Source organism: Fukomys damarensis, unplaced genomic scaffold (genome assembly GCF_012274545.1).
Source record: "Fukomys damarensis isolate Sample0158 unplaced genomic scaffold, DMR_v1.0_HiC HiC_scaffold_24, whole genome shotgun sequence".
NCBI lineage: Eukaryota > Metazoa > Chordata > Mammalia > Rodentia > Bathyergidae > Fukomys > Fukomys damarensis.
Window position 1 is genome coordinate 44906559 of NW_022900936.1, and position 21269 is coordinate 44927827.

General features: G+C 35.8%; 1 protein-coding gene across 1 annotated transcript in view; it reads right to left on the reverse strand.

Annotated features, from left to right (window-relative positions):
* Positions 1–21269, reverse strand: part of Tomm70 (translocase of outer mitochondrial membrane 70) — a 44112-nt gene that overhangs the window by 11783 nt on the left and 11060 nt on the right. The window contains 5 exon segments of the mRNA XM_010639627.3: positions 725–932; positions 2795–2943; positions 4974–5083; positions 6827–6953; positions 8596–8769. Of these exon segments, the coding sequence (XP_010637929.1) occupies positions 725–932; positions 2795–2943; positions 4974–5083; positions 6827–6953; positions 8596–8769 (768 nt within the window).

The window sequence follows — 21269 nt, forward strand, 5'->3', positions numbered from 1 at the left end:
TTTTTTTTTTTTTTTTTGGTACTGGGGATTAAATTTGGGTCCTTGTTCTTGTGAAGCAGGCGGTGGAACCACTGAGCTAAATCTCCGGCTCCTAAAAATCTAATTTTGAAATGAACTTTTAACAAATACTTATATTCTTATATACTTTATATTCTCCCAAAGATAAAATTAATTTGAGTAGAACAAGTGCATGATTCAACAGATCCCTTTAAATCTTAATTATGAAAATCATTACATAAACATTAAAAACACTTGAAAAATGAAAGGCTGCTTCCACCACAAAACTGAGAAAACTTTTGTACATTTACAGGCTGTTCTTTTCTTCAGTAATAAAATCTTTCCAAATGTGCCACTAGTGTGTTTATCCTTTTTAAGTATATTTTAAAACCTGAACTACTCCTTGCATGCTACTTACAGAGTATCCATAGTACTGTTACTATTACCCTTACCACAACTGAAACAGTCCAACACAGTAGATACTGCCTACAAGAGGAAGCTGAAACTTCCAGATGCTGCAGGAAAATACTTTCTTGGCTGAAGATAAATATTAACATTTATATTTCAGATTTATAGCACCACTGCATTCATCATTAGGTTTCTGCCAAAACAAAAACAGCCTTTTTGGAGAATGGCAAGTGAAATGCTAAAGTATCTGGCAAAAGATCTATAAAACCATTTCTACTTAATTGATTTTTTTCACATGCACAAACATTTCAAAATGTACCTTCACATTAGCTTCTTTCAAACTGATGACCTTATCTAAATCAGGCTTGGCAGCATTAGCATTGCCAATGAGTAAGTAGAAGGTGGCTCGTAGTAATAATGCTTCTGCCATGTACTTTCCTTGAGCATCTATTTCTTTTGAGCATTCACTTATGATTTTATCATAGTTTTCTTCTTCCATGTACTGTTTGGCCTTCAAATATCCAGAACTGAAAATGAAAACAAACAGGAAACTACTAAGAAAAGAATCAAATGCTAAAACTTGTTACAGTTAGCATGCCTGAGTTAAGCAATAATCCATTTCCCCTTAACAAGTTAATCAGCTAGCCAGTGTGGATTTAAGAGTTGGAAGAAAGAAAGTAAAAAACAATTATGTTTCTGAAGCAGAATGGTATTCTCTTGATGATGCCTTAGAGAGAGTTTTAAAAGGAAACAGAATCCATGGCAGAAATGTGGGTTAACACCTTGGCTTAGACAAATGTGTGAAAAGGTAAGCTAATGAAAAAGACAGACAAATTTACAACATGGGTAAGGATCCTGTCTGTCTTACCTTCCGATCTTTGGTACATCAATCTCACTTAATAACTGTTAAGTGCTAACAGAGGAACAGAACAATAGGGAACAATCAAGTAAGCTTAGTGCAATATAAGCCAAAGCAAGAGGTATGATCAGAACTGTGCTTGGTAAAGATAACTGTTTTGTAGATAATGGACTGAGTAAGAGTGAGATTAGAGACAGGGAAATACAGAAGGCTCTCATTCAGATTCATTGATTCACCTATATGAACAGACCTACAATTAGTAAGTACCCTTATCAAAAAAGTAGATTTAAATCAAAATTCTTGTATTAGAGATCTTTAAGAAATATACCTCTTTATTTTTACAAATGCAATTAGCACAATATTATTTATTCTTTTAAAATAATGACTCACTGGAGATGCTCATAGAAGGGATGTAAAACTGAAAAAAAAAAAAACAGCTACATAACACTTGAGCCATATTCTAAAATACAGTTTTCAATTTATAATGGCTAGACTTCAGCATAAGATGGCACACTTCAGTAGAAACTGTACTTCCAATTTTGATCTTTCCCTGGGCTGGCAATATGTGATATGATACTCTTGTGTGACGCTGGGTAAGTCATGTTAGCCATAGAATTAGGAGGTGGACAACTGATAGTCTACAGTGTACTATATGCTGATAAATTTAGATGCTCAAGTGTAAGTATTTTGATGCATAGTTCAGAATAAATGTATTTATTTTACCTATATATTCTCAATGATGTATCAGGATGTAACTCAAGGAGCATTTGTATAAGACACTAAATTAAAGCACAGTTTTTCATTTTAGTTGTTATATTCTGTGCAGAGAAACTGGGAAGTAAGTGACTAAAGTTAAATCAATCAAAATCTTACAAGTCTGCACTAAGTGTCCTGTAATTGCATTCTAAAATCCTTATTTTGTTCTTCAGGTCACCGGGCTAAGAAAATAGAAACAATTATCAAGTCAGATTGGAAGTAAAAAGTTCCTACTAAGAATGTTATGTGGTAGGTATTAAAAACATCTCTAAGCTTCAAACACAAGAGGTCTAAAGAATGGCATTTTGGTAAGGAAGCAGCACCTTGAAGGAAATTTAAACTTTAAGTACTCCTAATTGTCTCATAATTGTTAAAATATTTCTTGCACTAAATCATTAAAATGTTAAGCTACATAATTAAATTGAAAGTTAGTGCCTTCATTCAAATACGGTCAACCAACTAACTTTAAATAGGTATCCTCTTGAGAATAATCACAACGCAGGACTGTGAAAGCAGCCTAGATTCTTAAACAGCTCAGGAGTAACAGACATATGCTAGAAAGAGGAGTATTTTTATTCTGTAATTATAACAATTATAGCACGACTATATAAATTTTATTTATATCTACTTGGAGATAAGATTTTTTCTTTTAGTTGACTCTGAACCCATCGTGGTTCCAGGGAAGGTTCATGGCAGCCACAAAAAACAAAAACAAACCAAAAAAGAACAAAACACACAAAAAAATTCAAGAGACACTCCACCTGGTATACTTACTTTTCTTTTACTTCTAAAGCTTCTCCTTCCTTGTCTTTATCTTCATCAGACTTCTCTCCTTTAAGCATAGGTTGAGAAATGATATCATCAGTGAAAGAAGTGAAGTAAGATTTGATAAACTGTGGAGATGGCATCAAAGGTTCACGATTCTGAAATTTAATATTTATCAAAATGAGAAAACAACAGTCTAAGAAGCAGGTACATTACTGAACATTAAGAATAATTTCTGTAGGGCTGGGGATTTAGCTCAGTAGTGCTGCCACCTGCCTCGTAAGCACAAGGACCCAAGTTCGATCCCCAGTGGTGGTGGGGGGATGGATTGCTGTAAAAAACTGGATTCTCATTTCCAAATAACTGAAGAATGTTAAGCTCTAAACCACAGGAGAAGAGACAATGGGAAAGGCCAGTCCCAGCTGTTCAAACAGCTCTTATGCAGATGCTAAAAATGTTATGTCCATTTGCCATGGGCTCACATCTGAAGATCAGCATTACAGGTAAGTGCCACTGAAAGTCACACCTTAATTATATTTCCTTTTTAACCTTCTCTTTTTGGCATTCATAATTACAGGAGGTTTTCTTCCTCCTTATAAAACAGAATTTTTGGGGGCATACTGGGGCTCAAACTTGGGTCCTTGTGCTTGTGAGGCAGGTGGTGGAACCACTGAGCCAAATCCCTGGCCCTAAAACAAAACAAAACAAAACAAAACAACAACAACAACAAAATTTAAATAAAGAGGGAGTAACATAGTCCAAAGAGCTCTTCTATTTTTGATTTTTTACTCTACAAAACTAGGTATCTACAGTACGTTTAAAATAAAAATTAAAATACCATGAAGTACTGGGGACTGAACCCAGGACCTTGGTACTAAGCTACATCCCCAGCTCTTTCAAAAATTTTTTTGGTACTGGGGATTGATCTCGGGTCCTTGCACTTGCAAGGCAGGTGGCAGCACCACTGAGCTAAATCCCCAGCCCCTTTCAAAATTTTTTATTCAAAACAGTTTTGGTAAGTTGCTCAGGTTGGGCGTGAATCTGCAATCCTTCTACCTTAGCCTTCCAGAGTGCTGGAATTTTACCATGCCTGGCTGAAAAGCAGCTTATTTAAAATGTTATGTATAACAAACGCCATTACTATTTGGTAGATGTAATGTCTTGTAGGTGTAGGATAAAAATGTTTTGAAATAAATGGTCTAATGTAGGCTGGACAGAGTAAAACAGAAGAAAACTTAAAAGACAAAATCTAAGGGAAAACCCATTGTTATTATTTGAATCTGTCCCCAAGTTTATATGTTGGAAACTAAATCTCCAATGCCAATATAGTGGCAGGTGGGGCTTAGGTCATGAGGGCTCTATTTTCATGAATGGATTAATATCATTACCCATGAATGGGTTAGTTATCAAATCAAGGCAGTGGATTTATTATAAAAATCGACTCTTGCTCTCCTGTTCTCTTGCCTTTCTGCTACGGGGTAGGACAGCACGAAGGCCTTCTCCAGAAGCTATTATCTTGATATTAGTATTTCTAGCCTCCAGAGCTGTAAGCAACAAATCTGTTTTCTTTATATCATTTATAATTTTAGGGGAAAAGCTTAAATGGAATTTTAAATAGCATTTACTTGAAGCTGGGTAAATCAAGAAAGTCTTTGTTTCCCATTTCAGCTTAGAAATGAAGCTACTATAAATTTATAGTTAAAATAATGTTTCAAGATATGGACTTTAGCAAATGAAAAGATCACATTCTAGTTCTACCACTTATTCACCATGAGGTATGATTAAAAAATATGGTAAATGGCCAGGCATGGTGGTACACGCCTGTAATCCCAGCACTTGGGAGGCTGAGGCTGGAGGATCACTGTGAGTTTGAGACCAGCCTGGGCTACATAGTGAGTTCCAGGTCAGTCTCAACTACATAGTGAGACCCTGTCTCAGAAAAGCAAAAAGAAAAAAAAAAAAGGTAAATGTTTAAATTAAAAAAAAAAAATTACTATGCAAAAAGATACATTGCCATTCATCCCCCCTCAAAATACACAGCCTACAGACTTTTTGAAAAAGAATATGCCACAAAAGCCCAAGACTACAAGAAAAAGAAACACAATTCCTTCCTAATTTTAGTTGTTACTATAACCATTTTTCCCAAGTTCAAGTAGCATACTCTATTTCACAATTCAGATTAATTTACCTTGTACTTTTCTTTGGCTTTCTCTTTTCCAAGAAGTTTAAGAACTTTATCAGCTAAAAGCATGCTTTGTTGATTTTGGAACCCTTCTAATATACACACAGCAGTGACATCTAGAAATGATAGAAAAATAAGTATGCAATCATTGCAGAGATGATCAGCAATATAAAATAGGTACAATGTAATACAGAAAGTCTAACTTCATAGCCTGATCAGGCTATTTTATTTTGAATAGAACTGATTATCAATATTTCAAGTTTCTCCCCTTCTCTGAGATTAATTTACTTCACCTATGAAATGAAAAGGTTGGTGCTATGTAATTTCTAACATTAACATTTTATAGATAGCAAATAAAACCAAGAATATAGGAATACTCTCTTCTGACCAGTAACTAAATTGCAAATCAACATAGGTTGCTTCTCTTATAAACCATTTTCATTTGGTTATGCCACAGCTATAGATATAGTGATTTCAAATTTTAAAAGATACACTTCCTTAACTTTTCAAACTTTCTTTCATGTAAAGTATTCAGTGATGATTCTTTCTCTTTTTGAACACAATTTCTCACAATTTCTTATCCTGCACCTTCAAACAAGTCAACCCAGTGCTATATTCCCGACAATGTTGGTTAATGCCAATTTCAGTGTCTTTTTCATCCCATTTCTCTCTAAAACTCTAATCAAGTTCCTTCCTCTTTGCCAGTTACTCTCTGTTAGTAACTTCAAGGTCTAGCCCAAACTCAGGATTCTCTTTTCTAATGCAAGATTACTTCTACCAACTACCTAATTATGTGACACCATAAAACTTCAAATTTGCTAAAATGTTCTCTAAAGAATCATTATCATTTGATAATCCAGGACTCTTTAAAAAGGGTCTTTAAAAATGTTTTTTAAAAATTTCTGGTAGTGCTGGAGATTGAACCCAGCGCCAGCTTTTTCCTTTTAAAAAGACGTATTTTGTGCTGTGGGTATAGCTCAATGATAGAGGTGTGCTTGCATTCACAAGTGCCTGGGTTTGATCTCCAGTACCAGAAAAAAAAAGTTATTTAAAAATGTAGGAAAGCATTGTTAGCTTATAGAAATAACACACTGATTTTAGCTTCACAACATCTAGAAAAATGTATTTTAAAAGTCAGTGGACTGCCTCGTAAGTGCAAGGTCCTGAGTTCGATCCCTGGTACCAAAAAAAAAAAAAAAAGCCAGCAGACTAAACTGTTTTGGAAATAGGCGCAGCCAATTAGAGGATACCAAACATTTACAGCATCTACTGAGAATGACAAATTCACTTACATGTTTTGTACCAACTGCATAATTTACAAGTTGGTATAAAATAAAGTCTGAAAATATTAAGGGCAAAAAAGCAATTTTTAAAAATTATTAATCTTAATATTATTTTGTTTCTTAAAATAGCTGTTAAGTGGAAACACTGTCACTTGCTAAAACTTGATTCCCTTATTTACTGAATTAATGCTCACTATATAATGTTCACTAATTGCCATTTTTAAATGTGTGGTATATAGCCGGGCACGGTGGCGCATGCCTATAATCCCAGCACTCGGAAGGCTGAGGCAGGAGGATTGCTGTAAGTTTGAGACCAGCATGGGCTAGAGAGTGAGTTCCAGGATAGTCTCAACTACATAGTAAGACCCTGTCTCAAAAAAAAAAAGTGTGGTATATCAATTCCAAATCTTTAGTTATCAGCAATTTCACTTTAAGCTAGAAAACAAAGTCTCAATTGGGGAATTCAACTTTTAAAGACAACTGATTTCTGTACTCACAAGGCAAAATTTTATATAAATTTACAATGACTATAAAGCCTTTAGGAATTTTCATATGCAAACACAAAAATACCCTCACCTTCTAAACATTCCTTCTTATTGTCTAGCTTCTCGTGGGCTTTTGCACGTCTAAAGAGAGCTTTCACATATTTGGGATTAAGTTCAACAGCCTTTGTACAATCTTGGGCCACCTCTTTCCATTTTTGCTGTAATTGAAAGTATTTTAAGAGTCACACTAATAAAAGTACTGTTCAAAAAGTTTTCCCAATTTAACAAGCCAAGTATTAAGAGTCACACAACAGAAAAAATATCCCAAATACAAAGAGTTAATATTTACAATATACATACTATAGAACCTTACCTAAATATCTTTCAAGAAGATAAGTAAACAGATTTTAAAAATAGGCAATGAACACACTTTGGCCATCTTTTTACCTCCAAACCTACCTGGAGTTTTGTGCTCATATCATTTCCTTCTTTGCTCCTGTTAAAACTGAGAAAGCATCCATTTTCATCAAAGGTCAACCCTCCACTGGTGATCTGAATTCCATGGCTTCTCTGTCCATGGACTTCACTTTTTCAGCTATCTCTTCTTTACAAGAATCTGGTTCTCTTCTGAGCTATTCCCACAAATGTAAAAACACTTGCTCTTCTATATTTCATCTTTTAAAACCCTTCTTTTCACTCTAACTCCCTATACTTCTCAACACCTTTTTATTGCCAATCCTCTAAATTTGCAACTTTATCTCATTTCCACTTTCTTACTGATAGCACCTTCTCAAATTCCTTTCCTGAATTCTCTTCCTTGACTCAACAGGATGAAATCCTCAAGGTCTCATCTTGTCTTTCGCTAGGTAATTTTATTGACTTTATACACACCAACTAAAATTACAGATGAATCTGAAATTTATCAGAAGCACAAGACCCCTCTACTAAAAGAGACATTTTTCAGTGTAACTGTCTACTTAGTCTCTGCCTTCTGGTGGTAAAATTTTTTTACCTCTTCATCTTTCACATTCAATGCAATAACAAGTTCTGCTAATTTTTAGTTTTTCTTCATGTCTTACCTAGGTTACTCCAACATCCTTATTTGTTTTCCCAGTCTCCACTCTTGCCTCTTTCCAATATATTCTCAACAAAACAGTATTAATTTTAGATGATGTTCTTGCCCTACTTAAAACTCTTCAGTATATCCATTATACTCAGAATCAAATCCAAACTCTGTTATTTCCTACAAGGCTTTTCAAGACCTAGTCCCTTTCTACTTTTCCAATTTTATCTTTCTTTTACACTTGCCAAATTCTTTCTTCCCTCAGAGCAATAACACATGCTATTTCTTCTATAATACCCTCTTCTCTGCAATTTTGTTCATTAGTCCACTAAATAAACATACAATGGCTCTACATCTAGTCTTTAAAATGTAAAACAGGTTGGCATAGGCTGATATGAAAAGCTGTACAAAATGCAGTGGCAACTAAAAAAATTACCAACAATATTTAAAAGGAAATCATCTTTCATTTCCCTCTACCCCATATGCAACTATTACTTACAACTACAGAAAGAAAAAAGTTGAAGAACAGCCTCAAAGGGTTGAAGAACTACTGGAAAACTTGAATTTTCTATACTATCTAATTTCATAAAAGCTGAAATATTCATAACTGGGGTATATTTGTAACCAGCAAACTGAATATTTAGCCTTGAAATTTTTTTAAAAAGAGAAAATGAAAACAAAAATCTTATTAATTTCAAAACAGTGTCAAAAATACATTAGATTTGAGTAGCATTAACTGAAACTTTAAGCAAATACAGAAAAACAAAGGAAAGGAGAAAACATCCCAGTGTACATACCAACTGTTCAAAGGCAGCAGCTCTATTCTGATAAAATGTAGAAAGGTCAACATTCTTCTCGGTAGGGCACAGACTGATAGCTTCTGTATAGCACTGAATAGCTTGTTCATACTTTCCTGCTTTAAAATACTTATTGCCTTTGTTCTTGGCTGCTTGGGCTCTATCAAGAGAGTTCTGAAACAAGAGAAACAATTACCAAACACTAATCAATATTTGACAATAGACTGAGACCACTATAATTAAATGGTAAATTGATAAACTATGTTTAATGGCTATAAGACGATGGTTCTTGGCCGAGAATAATTTTACCCATTTCAGAAATATCCAGTCCCAGTATATAAGAACGGGCTGTGAAACTGAAGAAAAAAGCAGGGAGATCCAGGACACTACAAAGTACAATGTACTGGAGACTTATGAACAGAAAGGTGTGTTGGGTGACAAGATCCCCATACCTCAAAAGAAGAAGAGATTTATAAACTTGGCTAGACAAAGTCTGGCTGCACACAAATGGAATGTACTTATCCTTTCCCAAACTTTTATTCTTTCCCTTTTTTTTTTGGTACTGGGGACCGAATTCAGGACCTTGCGCTTGTGAGGCAGGCAGCATCCTTTCCTTTTCTTAATTTTTATTTATTTTTCTTTTTGCAGTACTGGATTGAGCCCAGGTGCTCACACATGTTTTCTTAAGTGCTTTGCCAATGAGCTACATTCCTAGCCCATTTAAAAAAATATATAATTATCAGTACATATTAATGGTACAAAATAATGGTGTTTCACTGTGACCTTTACATGCATATAATGTGCTCTGATGGTATTCATTCTCCCTTACCTTCCACTAATAGCCTCCTTCTACTTTTATGTCTTTTTGTTTCTCCCTAAGATCCACATATGAGCAAAAACTATTAATATATTCAACATCAGTTGAAAAAAAGTCTGTTTGTACCTGGCACAACACACTTGGTACACCATCTGACTACTACTGTACTTTTGTCTTACAGGTTTATGATGTGTTCCAGGGTCATGTATCAGGCAAAACAGCAGATGTAACCAAGACAGCTATGGTTACACTAAACTGGATCCCTACATTCACAGGTGCTGTTTGATAACATCATCTGGAAATATTTTTCCTTCTTCTTTGGTGGTTCTGGAGAGTGAATCCAGGGCCTTAAGCATGCTAAGCAAGCACTCTACCAATAAGCTGCATCCTTATCCCTGGAAACAGTTTTGATTTGACACAACATGGGAGAAGAGAGATGCTATAAGCATCCAGGTAGGAAGAGATTAGGGATGGTCTCTATAATGCACAGTCCAGTTCACCACAACAAAAAATGATCAGATTCAAAATGTTAATACTGCCAAGACTGAAGGTATAAAAAACTCAATGTTATTTTAATTTGCATTTTCCTTACTATGAATGAATTTAAAAAATTTTTCATATTTAATGGCTAGTTGGCTTTCTTATCCTAAACACCACTAATTCATGTTTTGCAAGTTTTCTAGGCTATATGCCAGTAATGCAGAATAGACAGTATAAATGCTTCATTATTCATTGGTATCTTCATTAGGATTATATCAAATGAATCATTTTGCCTATCAACAGATTTCTTGTATATACTCCTATCTGTGTCGCAGGGTCTACTTTCTGGAAGGTCCAAAATACACACACACACACACACACACACACACACACACACACACACACACTTTATATGGACAACATTTAAGAGATGGCAATTAATACCTACTGAGGACAACTGTGAAAATTTCAATCAGTATTTGGGAAATATCTCTGTAGATAAAGCCAGTTAGCAATGTTCCAGCCACTAGCTCCCTGAACTTTGTGGTATATCCTCAAAGCTTGGTTACTGCTTGCCAATATCACTCAACTTTAACAAATATGGTAGTAAGCAAGACTCCACATACCTCCAATAGGTATATACTAATAAAATAAAAGCAGAAGCAGCTGCCCCTATAGAGAAACTAAATAATTTGTGAACGGCGAGTTGTTTTATGCTCAGGGTATCTCTTAGTTAAAAAAAGAAGATAAGACAACAAGTAAGATATTTTTCTTGTACCTACTCTTCCCTCCACTCCCTCGCTTTTGGTACTGGGATAGAACCTGGGACCTTGTACCTGCGAGGAAGACAATGGAACCACTGGACTAAATCCCCTGCTCCTCTTTTCTTCCTTTAATTCATTTTTCTTTCTTATTTTACCCCTTCCACTTACCTTTTGTCTCTCTCTCTCTCTCCCCCTCCCTCCCTCTCTCTCTTTTTTTTATTTTTGGAGACAGGGTCTCACTATGTAGTTCAGGCTGGTCTCAAACTCACAGCGATCCTCCTGCCTTAGCCTCCCAAGTGCTGGGATTAGAGGCATGTGCCACCATGCCCGGCTTGTTTCTCTTTTATAGTATCACTATAGCTATAGTTCTTTTTAAAATGTATAGTGTGTAAAGAAGGATCTGTAGGAAACAAAGTATCTAAATTCAGAGTATTACACAGACATTTTAAGCTATTATCAAGAAGAAATAGGTGTATTTTATCTTTTTTTTTTTGGTACCGGGACTGAACTCAGGACCTTGTGCTTGCGAGGCAGGCAGCAGAACCACTGAGCTAAATCCCTGGCCGAAATAGGTGTATTTTAAATCTAAAATGAGAGACGATGAAAGTGACCAATATAAAAATACAAACAAATGAACAGATGAACACAAAATCTTCTCTTTGTCAAAAGGCTTAATCTGTTGCTAAAAGCTTTGAGATACAAGTTAAATAGCAACTCTGAAACACACAAACATTCATAAGACAAGAGAGTTGAGAATTCTTTATGTAGGTGTAGGCTCTGTATGGAAAATCATCAAGATGACTGTTGAAAAACTTGCACTTGAGACAAACTCAACAATCCTCTTACTCCACTGAAAAGTACAAGTCAGACTGAGTAGGGCTCTTATCTAGAAGGATTAATTTCCTTTACCCAAGAGACAAGTGACAGGCATAAATGAAGAACACACAATCAAGAATTGCTAATACTAAAGGAAGATCAATACATGAAAGAGAGACCCAAGTCAATTAGAATAATAATATCTAGGAAAGTAGGATAAACCAATCAACAAAAACAACAGCAATAATGAGAAGTTGTGCAGCTGCTGGAGACTGAACTCAGGGAGTTGCCCATGACACTCATTGTGCCACTGGGCTATATTCCTAGTCACAGAAATCTTGACAACGAGAAAGGATTATTACAGTTAACTCAATGGATGGGGTATATATTACAACAGGAACGGCTGAGAAGCACAATAACCAGCAGAAGGTGGAATGGAGCCAAGGAAATGTGCTAGAAGGCAATAAAAGTAGGACAGTGAGGTGAGAAGTGTGGAGAAAAAGTTAAATGATATAAAGTAGGTATCTAAGTTCCAATATCTATCTGATGCTCTAGCATAGAAAGGAAGGTCTAAACAAGTAGTAGAAAAATTCCTAAACAAGTATGTTAAAATATTTTTAAATATAATGGTGAAATTGCATGACAAAAATCCAAACGTATTTAGGCAGAAAAAAGAAAAAAACAAGGCTGGATGTGGTGGTACACGCCTGTAATCCCAGCACTTGGGAGGCTGACGCAGGAGGATCGCTGTGAGTTCGAGACCAGCCTGGGCTACATAATGAGTTCCAGGTCAGTCTCAATTACACAGTGAGACCCTGTCTCAAAAAACCAAAACAACAACAACAACAAAACAAAACAATATCACAAAAAGCAGAAAGTAGGGTAAAGAAACAAACTAAGGAACAAACTTGAGGCCATACTTTCAAGTGAAATTAATGGGTCATACATGTGTAAATACCAAATAGTTTCTCTGGTGTGAAAAACAAAGTTTATAAGGATCAAAATGTATAACTGATATTGTATAATAGGAAGAAAAGGTCTAAAAGAGTAGAGGAAGTGGGAGGAGCAGGGGAAAGGTGAAAGGGGGTTCATGTGCCCTTTCGGGTGTCCCTTCCCAGTTAGGCCACTCACGCACCGAGAGGTCCCGCAGGAGATCTTTATTGCAGAGAGTCAGGCAGAGCACAAAGGCCGGGAGGCGGAGAGGAGAGGGAGAGAGAGGAGGAAGAAGCAGAAGGAGAGAAGAACAAAGAAAGGAAGGTTCTTTTATCAGTTTTGGGGTGGGCTACTGTTTATTTATGAGGCGTGAGCTACTTTTAACCTATCACAGGCCAGATTGCTTTTATGGGCCCAGTCCTGCAGACCCAGGTTTCAACTTTCCTGGACCACTGTGGCCTTGGGGGGGAGGGAAACCAGAGATAAGGGCATGAGGTCATTTTAGGAGCCAAGATGTACCAGGAGAATGCAGCCTGTGAGGTGGCATCACGGCATACTTTAACATGATCAATTCCCTAACAAAAGGTAAAAGGGAAAAGAAAAAAGTATGTGAAAAGGAAAAACATGGAAACAATCTCTTTGTAAAAAGGGCAGGGTGGAGAGGGTGGAGGGCTGGGGAATGGGGAAAAATAAGAATCAAGATAAATCATGTAAAGGTACAAGATCCTAATGATGAATGTATCGTATACCTAAAATGTACCAATAAACTTAATTAAGATTAAAACGAACTAAAATATGGCAGTAATCACTAGCCATGTCAATAGTAACAATAAAATAGGTTAGACACATTAAAACAGATTTTGATGGGCATAGTAGTGCATACCTATAATCCCAGCACTTAATTTGTTTCCAAAAAACAAAACAAAACAAAACAAAAAAACAACAAAAAAAGGGAAGAGCTAGGGATTTAGCTCAGTGCTTCTACTGCCTGCCTCTAAAGCACAAGGTCCCAAATTCAATCCCCAGTACCAGCACATACAAAAAACCCAACTCAAGGAGGAAAAAAAACATTTTCAAACTGCTTAAAATCCAAACTAAGTGCTGCCTAAAAAGCATGACTTAAGGAAAAAATGACATAAAATGATAAGGAAAAAGTTATAGAAGAAAAATACTGAAACAGTATCAGTCAAAACAGCATTCAAAAGCATCAGATAGCAAAGTTTTACTGATAAAATGTACAACCTGACATAGATATAATAATCACAAATCTTTGTCTAATAAAGCTTTAAAATAAACCAAACTATCTCTGATATTAAATAAAGATAAAAGAAAAACATTATTTTAGTTTTTTACAGTAAGTTTTCAGTATGTCTAAGTCACCCAAACCTGCCTAATACATACCCTAAAATAGTTTAGGCACTGTTTATGAAGAAAATATTGTGACAGTAAATGTATGTGGAGTATTTTTTAATATAACAGTACTTCAGAGTTTAATCAGTATTTTAACTAACAATATACAGATTAAATAAGTTTAATCATTTCAAAATGTAGTTTGTTTTCCAGAGTAAATTTGCCTCTTCAATAGGTGTGGTCAGAGTTTGCCTCTTGTTTGACAAATTGCAGCACACAAAAATGACTGCTGGAGGGAGGAACGGCATATTCAATGTTTTTAATGTTTCTTTAGATGTATTACTACATCTAAAAGTTGAATTCACTTTCAGACATGTTTTACTCAAGTAGCTTTGAATTTATATGTATGCATATATGCAGTTAGCTATTCATTGTACCAATAATTTTCTGCCCCTCATCTATACAATTTACTTATCACCTAATACGTATTTTCTTGATCTGGACTGGGATTTCAGCATTTTAATTAGTGATAGTTCATTGGAGAGGCTGCTAGTCTAGCCTACTTGTTTGTTTTCTGCACTGTATCTAGCATGTTCCTTAGGGATAAAGGCTAGCCTTTGGCTGTTGTATAGTTGTGCTTCCATGCCTTCAAGCAGTTGGCTCCAGGACTCTCCAAGAATAACAAACTACGATGATACTCAAGTGCTTTATTGTAGTATTTGCATGCAACCTACACAAATCCAATCATATACTTGAAATCATCTCTTAATTACTATAATGCCTAATACTTTGTAAATAGTTGTAATGCAGTATTATTTAGGAAATAATGACTAGGAAAAATAAATAGAAAAATAAATCTGTTTAGAACCAATTCAAATAGCCATCCATCTCATGGGATTGGTGGAACACTCTGGGGGATATGTCTGGGTGGGTAACAGAGGTGTGACCTTGGGTACTATGTGTAGTCTTCTGCTTTTCCTCGATGGTGGTGCTCCCCTGCTTTGTTTCCCAGCCTCCATGAACAAAGCAGCTTCCCTCTGCCATGTCCTTCTACCACAATATTCCTGTGTTAGAGCCTGCTGACCACGTAATAAAACTCCTAAAACTATGAGCTAAATTAAACTTTTCCTCCTTTAAGTTGTAGATGTTGGGTATGGGGTCCCAGCAACAAAAGAAATTGAGGAATACAAAGAAATTCATACAGGGAGTGCAGCCAAGGCTAACTGTACTTGACTATGTGATTTAAAAGCCTTTGGAAATGGTTTGTGTGAGGCTTGAAAGGAACGGAGGTGAGTGCTAGAGAAGCCTTAGAATGCAGAGATTCTAGTCACAGCTCAGAAGATCAAAATGCTGATAGGAATGTGGACAGTAAAGGCCAGAATCAGGAGGTGCCAAATGGGAATGAGGATTACATTGGATGTTGAACTAGAGGCCACGTATGTTATGCTGTGGCACAAAATATGTCTATATTTTGTCCATGGCCTAAGACTTTGTAGAAGCCTGGGATTAAGAGTGGTAGACTAAATGATGTGTCACAGGAAATTTAAAGGCATCCCAATTTTAAGTCTGTGGCAGAGACACTACTGGCAGCCTTTAGATGAATTTATAGTGCAAGTTGGGGGCTTAAAGCAAAGCAAAAATTTTTGAAAAACTTAAATTTTGGCCTAGAAGGAAGCTGAGGCCAAAATGTGGTTGCTAAAGAGATTAGCAATACTAAAATTAAACCAAGTACAGTACTTTGTACAGGAATAAGATGCCTTGAGGGCATTTCAGAAGCCAGCAAGACCTCACCCACCAGACTCAAGGGTGCAAGAGTATCAACCTTTCATTAGAGAAGAGAGTCCCTGGGACCCCCTGTTCAAGAAAGGCTTCCCGGGGAACTGGTTCCCCAGGATTCCCTTCACTGTACTGCGTCATCCAGGTACTCAGGAGCTACTGCAGTGATGGTCCAAAAAGGCTGGGCTACTACTCTGGCTGATAGCTGGCCTTGGTGTGATTTTATCAGTATGCAGAATGTAAGAATGTAAGAATGGGTGGTCAGGAAGGTCTCCAAGGAACCTCTGAGAGAGTAGTATATAAAGCTGTAGGAATGAAAGCCAAGAGTTTAGGAAATTGGAGATGTCAGGTACATGGACTGTCTGCTGAGGAAAGCTGGAGGCTGGAAAGGAGTCAGCCCAAGAAAGAGAGGTTGTGTGGGCTGCACCTGACACAAAGACTGGGCTCTCCAAACTCCCTGAAACTCCTATTTTACCACTATGTCCCAGATGCTGAATATGGAGGTATAGGACTTAATGTATGCCCCACTGAATCTTAGTCTTGCTTCAGTCTGATACATTTTTGTTTGATTGTATGTTTTTTTTGGTACCGGGGATTAAACTCGGGTCCTTACGCTTGCAAGGTAGGCAGCGGAACCACTGAGCTAAATCCCTGGCCCCAACCTGATACATTTTTATCCCCTATATGTCTCTTTGGGAATGGAAATGTTTACCCCAAACCAATGTACCACAGGATTATGTAATTTCTTTTTATATTTATACAGGTTCACAGCTAACAGTTTGCCTCAAGTCTCAGAAAACTTTGACTTATGCTTTTGGAAAATGCTGCAACTATTAAGACTTTGGGGAAGGATTATCACTTTCTTGCTGGTACACAGGGTAGCTGTCACATGTCAGGAAGAATTATTAAATTGTCAATATGTTTACTTGTAAATTATACCTGGTTTAAGGAGATATGTTTGGGTGTCAAGTAGACAAGAAGTGTAATATGGTGGTTAGGCTTCACTGATAAGATGGGAGCTGCCTAGGGGATTGATACAGCACACTTGTGGATGTGTCTGAGTGGGTCACAGGCATGGCCTTGAATACTGTATCTAGTCCTTTGCCCCTTTCTCTCTGGTGCTGTTCCCTCACTCTGCTTTCTGGTCACCATGAACTAAGCAATTTTTCTCCATCATGCTTTCCCACCACAGATGTTTCTGCCTTGGAGCCTGCAGATCACATACCAAATCCCTAAAACTGCAAGCTAAAATTAAACCTCTTCTTTGAGTTGTAGGTGACAGATACTGTATCCCAGCAATGGGAAATCTGACTAATACAAATATGAAGAAGTATGGATCTTTACTTTTATATGATTAAACTTTAGATAACAAAATGCCTAAGAAGGAATTAAACCCAATTTAATAAAGTCCTTTCTCATCTCATGTCTCAAAATTTTGAAAATCTACAATCAACTCCACCTACTAAATTACAATACACTGGGACTATTACCTAAAAAGTAGTACAAAATGCTTCTGCAGGAGTAGTTATATATTTTTAAAAAGCAAGTGATTGATAAGCCCATTATAAATTGAAGTTATTATTAAATTAAAAATGCATTCAATAAATCTAACTTGCAAAAAACAAATAGTTCAGCAACACAGTACAGTGTACTGGTTGCTTACCCATGATCCTGTGGCCAAAAGGAGCTGCAGCTGGCTGTCCCACCCAGCATCACATGAGAATACCATAGAACATATCATCAGCCTGAGAAAAATAAATCAAAATTCAAAATATGGCTTCATTTGGATGTCTACTGGTTCTGTACCATTGTAAAGTCAAAAAAGTAAAAACATTTTAAGTTAAGAACTTTTTTCAAGTGGGTATGTGCATGAACATATAAACTTAAAGATGTCAAAGAGCTCTTAATCATCAAAGAATTAAGTTTCATTTATTCATTCAACAATTGCTATGTGTCACACATTGTATTTAGGTTCTGAGAATACAAAAGAAAACAAGATAGAGCCAATTCAAGCCTTCAAAGATTCAAGAGTATAGCAATAAAGATAGAATTAAGTAATTCTAGTATCAAGTGATGAGTGCTATGGAAGGGAAAAATTCAAGGTATTAGGGAATCACCTAAGTATGCTTAGGTTGAGAGAGATTTCAGAGAAGATGAAACAACCTGAAATTTGTAACCTAAAAGATGACAACATGGAGGAACTAGACAGTGTTCCCAGAATATCCAAAGGCCAGAATGAAGAAGTATCAAGAGATGAAGTTGGAGGTAAGCGGAATCAACACTGAGGAAGGTCTTAAATCATAAGGGATTAGAACTTTCTCCTGAGTAGAAGATTACTTAATTATTTTAAACATAGGACTGGCGGGATTTACTCTAGTTGTAACAACCTGAATTAAAAGAAAACAATATAGGTTCACTTCAGCACTTTCTCCTCCTCTATCCAAGTATGATACGCTCAGACCCCTTATTAAAATGACACAATATTTGCACATAATGTATGCATATCCAGATAACCAGCCAGCCAGCAGGATGGACAGATATTTGAGACAGGCTCTATGCTGTCCAGAGGGCCTAAAATTTCTGGGCTCAAGAAATTCTCCTGCCTTGGCCTACCAAGTAGCTGGAACTACAGGCATGTGCCACTACACCTGACTCCTCCAGTATAAATTATCTCTATACGACTACTTATAATACTTAATACAAAGTGCTATGTTAACTGCTGTTGTACTATATTATTTAGGGAACAATATAGGAAAAATATGCTTATGTTCAGTAGAGCTGCAATGATTTTATGAATACTTTTTATCTTTGGTTGAATCTACAGATGGAGAAGCCAGGATAGGAAGAGCAAACTGTAAGAAAGAGAGAATGGCAGTTATTCAGTTGAGAAACTATAGCAGTGGGAATGAAATGGTTAGCCATTTAACACATTTAGTATTTAGAGTTTTCTAGCTGTATGTCTAGATTAAATGGGAGAAAACATGAAAATTCAGAGATGATATCCAATGTTCTGGCTTGGAAAGTTGGATGAGACAATTAATTATCAAAGAGTATTTTAAGGAAAGAAGTGAAAATAGTTGAGAAGTAATGAAGATTCCCTTTAAATTGGGCCTCATATGAGAGGTCTAGGATAGCGATAAGAAATTAGGGTGCCATCAATTAATAAGTGGTAAATGAAGCTCCTAGTGGGGAAACAATATCCAGGGAATGTGCGTAGTATGAAAGAATGCTTCTTATACATCTTTGGGCCTGGTGGCTCATGTACTACCAGCTATTTGGGAGGCTAAGGCACGAGGATTAGAAGTTTGAAACCAGCCTGAGCAACTTAATAAGACCCTGTCCTGATAAACAGGACAAAACAAAAACAACTAAAAAAATGGGAGATATAGCTTAGCACTCCTTGGGTTCAATCTCCAGTACCAAAAAGAACCAAATAAGCTTTAGAAGTTCAGTAAAAGGGAAAAATAGAGAAAGACACTAGAAAGGTAACTAAGCATTAGGATTCAGGATACACACACACACACACACACACACACACACACACACACACAGATTAGAAAGTATTCACTAAAGTTAATTATATAAAAATGTCACTGGTGGGACCAGAGATTTATCTCAGTGGTTCCACTGCCTGCCTTGCAAATACATGGTCCCGAGTTTGATCCCCCTAACTGAAAAAAAAAAAAAAAAAATCACTGGTGACCCAGACTGACTAGAAACATTTATATGGGGGAAAGAGAATGAATTCACTTCAAGGATAAAGTTAACAGTAAGCTATTCATTCCTTGATCCCTTTTCTAAAATGTTTAGATAAATCTTTCCCTATTCTGCAGAACTGGCTTAGATTGGTTGTTCCTGACCATTATATGTATGATAACACCTGTGTAATGGTAAAAAACCTGAACATAAATATAATTGTAGTATTTTTTATCAGATAAAAAAATGAATAAAGAGTTACCATAAAGCTATTAATACTCATAAATTAAAATCACACATTTTTTGGGAAAAAAAGGAATATATAAGACATCTGTAGAACTAGGATACATGGCTGGCATATTTGGTAGTCCCTTACTATACCTCAAATCTATAGATTAAGAAGTACTACAAATAAAATTATCTTCAAAGAAGTCTTCCAATTTTGAAAATCTATTGTTCAAGTTTAAAAAAATTACTGAAGAAAAATGGCACATCAGACTTTAATGGCCTAAAATCAACCATGGTTTAATACTTCAATCTCAAACACTACCAATTATGATTAGATGCATTCCTTAAATGATACCCTAAATTTAAAAATATGAACAGTCTTTATATTTGTTTTACAAGCTTTGGCTATCTCAGAAAAAAAGATAACTGGAATAAGGTCTGTACTGCTTATGAGAATTTCAAATCCATTAGACAAAAGTCCAGTAACTCTACTAGTTCATATTACACTAAGGCAAACATAAGCCAAGAGACAAAATTCACAGATTTTTTCATTCTACTTGCTCATACTGGACACTGATAATAGTTGTCCACTTTTCCATTCATTTAAAAATTACAGCTTAGAATTCAGCCAGTTTTCCATTAGCTGAAACAAATGTTTCCCTATTTATGAAATCCAACAAAGGTGCCAGTTTATACTGCTGAAACACAGCAAGTTCTCTAATCACAGATAATAAATTACAATTAGTGGCCAGTAATATTTATACTCTAATAACTCTTAAGCACTAGACTATTTTAAAAAACAGAAACAGCTCTATAAATATATATACTGGACATCAAGTTAAAGAATATATTTCCATTAAAAAAGACAAAGACATTTTGCTAAAAAATAATCTTTAGAAACTCAAAGCAAGATTTCAGTAGAAACCTGAAGATTCTACAGGGTGGGCCTGGGATTTAGCTCAGTGGTGCTGCTGCCTACTTCGCAAGCATAAGGACCCATGTTTGATCCCTTGTAAAAAAAAAAAAAAAAAAAAAAAAAAAAAAGATTCACAGGATGAACAATGCTATATGCTCATATTTTGCTGAGTTTTATTTTAGGTTAAAAGAAATTCACTTTAAAGCCACTTATGTTACACAAATAATTCAATCAAAAGCCTCGTTTTTAGCAATCAGGTGAATAAACACAATTTGCTAAATTCTATCAAATACCAATGGTGCAGAATTCCTAGGATAAGTTGGAATAGATGAAACTACAATGAAATGTTAAAAAGTTTGATGTACACAAACTGTATTTTTAATGATTACTGTAGAATTGAATACTGTTATGTACTTTTCATTCTATGAGTACAATTAAATTAAAATGATACAGAAATTGATTAGGAATTTCATACATATGAAAATAGGACTTGCAGTAAGTAACTCACTCTTGATAACCACTCTAACAGCACCCAGAATCATCAATTTTTAGTCCTGAATGAAACAGAAGAGGTCTAATATTTTAATCCTCTTATTCAACAGGGATGGCAGTAAAACCAAGAGATAAACATACATTCTAAAAGTAATGCTGGCAAGCTCAATAGAAAGTGACATTCTTTAGTTCGCATAGACCATTGGTTCTTCCCTTTATTGTAGTACATCTTTTCTCATTAAAAAATAGGCCATGTTTTACTTTCTCACTGGTAAAATCATACAGCTCTGTGACAGGTTAGCAATATACCTCACTCATTATAGGCATTAACCTTTAAAGCTAAACTTGGTAAAAACGTGTGGAAATGAATGTATAAGTATATGTAAGCCTGCACATGTTACTATAT